The sequence below is a fragment of the Manacus vitellinus genome, unplaced genomic scaffold, assembly GCF_001715985.3.
Source record: "Manacus vitellinus isolate BGI_N305 unplaced genomic scaffold, ASM171598v3 scaffold_134_pilon, whole genome shotgun sequence".
In the NCBI taxonomy this organism is placed as follows: domain Eukaryota; kingdom Metazoa; phylum Chordata; class Aves; order Passeriformes; family Pipridae; genus Manacus; species Manacus vitellinus.
The window spans coordinates 47,248-48,743 of NW_021938973.1; the positions used below are offsets into that span (position 1 = coordinate 47,248).

At 62.0% G+C, this 1,496-nt stretch overlaps 1 protein-coding gene across 1 annotated transcript in view; it reads left to right on the forward strand.

The window, feature by feature from the left end:
• The window catches only part of CTSK (cathepsin K), a 3,593-nt gene extending 2,786 nt beyond the window's left edge, over positions 1-807 (forward strand). The window contains exons 4-5 of the mRNA XM_029957987.1: positions 5-181; positions 272-807. Coding sequence (XP_029813847.1) covers positions 5-181; positions 272-371 — 277 coding nt within the window. The 3' untranslated portion in view covers positions 372-807. The remainder of the gene's footprint in view (positions 1-4; positions 182-271) is intronic.
• Positions 808-1,496: the final 689 nt, after the last annotated feature.

Genomic DNA, 1,496 nt, shown 5'->3' on the forward strand with positions numbered 1-1,496 from the left:
TGAGGGGCTGGGGGGCACGCTGGGGCGCCGGGGCTGCCCGGGGAAGCCGAGGTGGTGACAGCCCCGTGTCCCCAGGGGTTTACTACGACGAGAACTGCAACGCGGAGAACATCAACCACGCCGTGCTGGCCGTGGGCTACGGGGCACAGAAGGGCACCAAGCACTGGATCATCAAGAACAGGTACACTGGGGGTGGGATGGCAGGATGGCCGGTCACCGGCTCGGGAACTGCTCTTCCGGAGGCTCAGGCTCTGCTTTTCCACCCCCCCAGCTGGGGCGAGGAGTGGGGCAACAAGGGCTACGTCCTCCTGGCCCGCAACATGGACAACGCCTGCGGCGTGGCCAACCTGGCCAGCTTCCCCAAGATGTGACACCCCGGCCCTTCCCTCCCCACCTCCCGGCCTTCCAACTCGGGCTCTTCCCTCCCGAAGGACAGAGCTCCCGGGGGGAATTCTGCCACTCCACCAGAAATTTCCCCTGGGAAAGGGGAGGGAGCCCCTCGCCCGGCTGCAGGGAATGGAGGGATGAGCTCCCCCCAGCTCTGTTTTCCTGGGAATTCTCTGCCGTGCTGGCTTCTGCCTTCCCATGGATCGTGCTTGGCCAGATCCATGAAGGCCGATCCATCCAGAGATGCTTCAGGAAATGGGTCCCAGGCCAGCCCCTGCCTCCAGGAATACTGGGGAACAGTGGATGTGGAATATTCCCAACGGAGAGCACAGATCCCTATGGCTCCACCCTGTATCCCAGTGGAGGCTGCTGAGAATGATACGACTATTTTTCAAATAAAATTGGGAATAAAAGCTGGGACCAGTTTGCTCCGTGCTGGGAAGGGGTCACAGGGATGGGAAAAGTCCTTCCCTTTCCTAAGGGGGCAGGACCCCCGTGGTGGGGCGGAACTGGGAGAGAAGGTGCTGCTGGGGAATTTTTGGATGGACAGACAGACGGAGGATCTGGGCTGGGGGAAGGACACGTGGAAGGACAGATGGATGGATGGATGAATCCACAGGAGTCCCCCAACCCCATCAGGGTCTCACAAACACCTCCCCCGGGGACTGTCAGCCACAGCTGGGGGGCAACGTGGGGCTGTAGGGACACGGGGAGCCCCTGGAATCATGGCAATGGGGGGAACACAGGTGACAGTGACACTGTGGGGCCACGAGAATCCAGGGGCTTTGGGGGGGGGGGAAAGAGACCCCCTGGGGACAAGAGGCCACGGGCACCCCATGTGGGTGAGGAGGTGGCCACAGCACACCCCAAAACCAAACACAGGTATCACACCGGGCCCGACACACCCTGACAGCACAAACACCCCAACACCCACCCACACCCCGGCACACCCCGGAATGGGGGCACGGGGGGGCCCCCAAAAAACAATGGGGACACTCACACACAGGGGTGGGGCCCCAAAACAGTGGAGACACTGAGACACAGTGTGGGGGGGGGACCCAAAACAATGACACAATGGCCACCCCCCCCAAAACCCAAACAATGGGGAC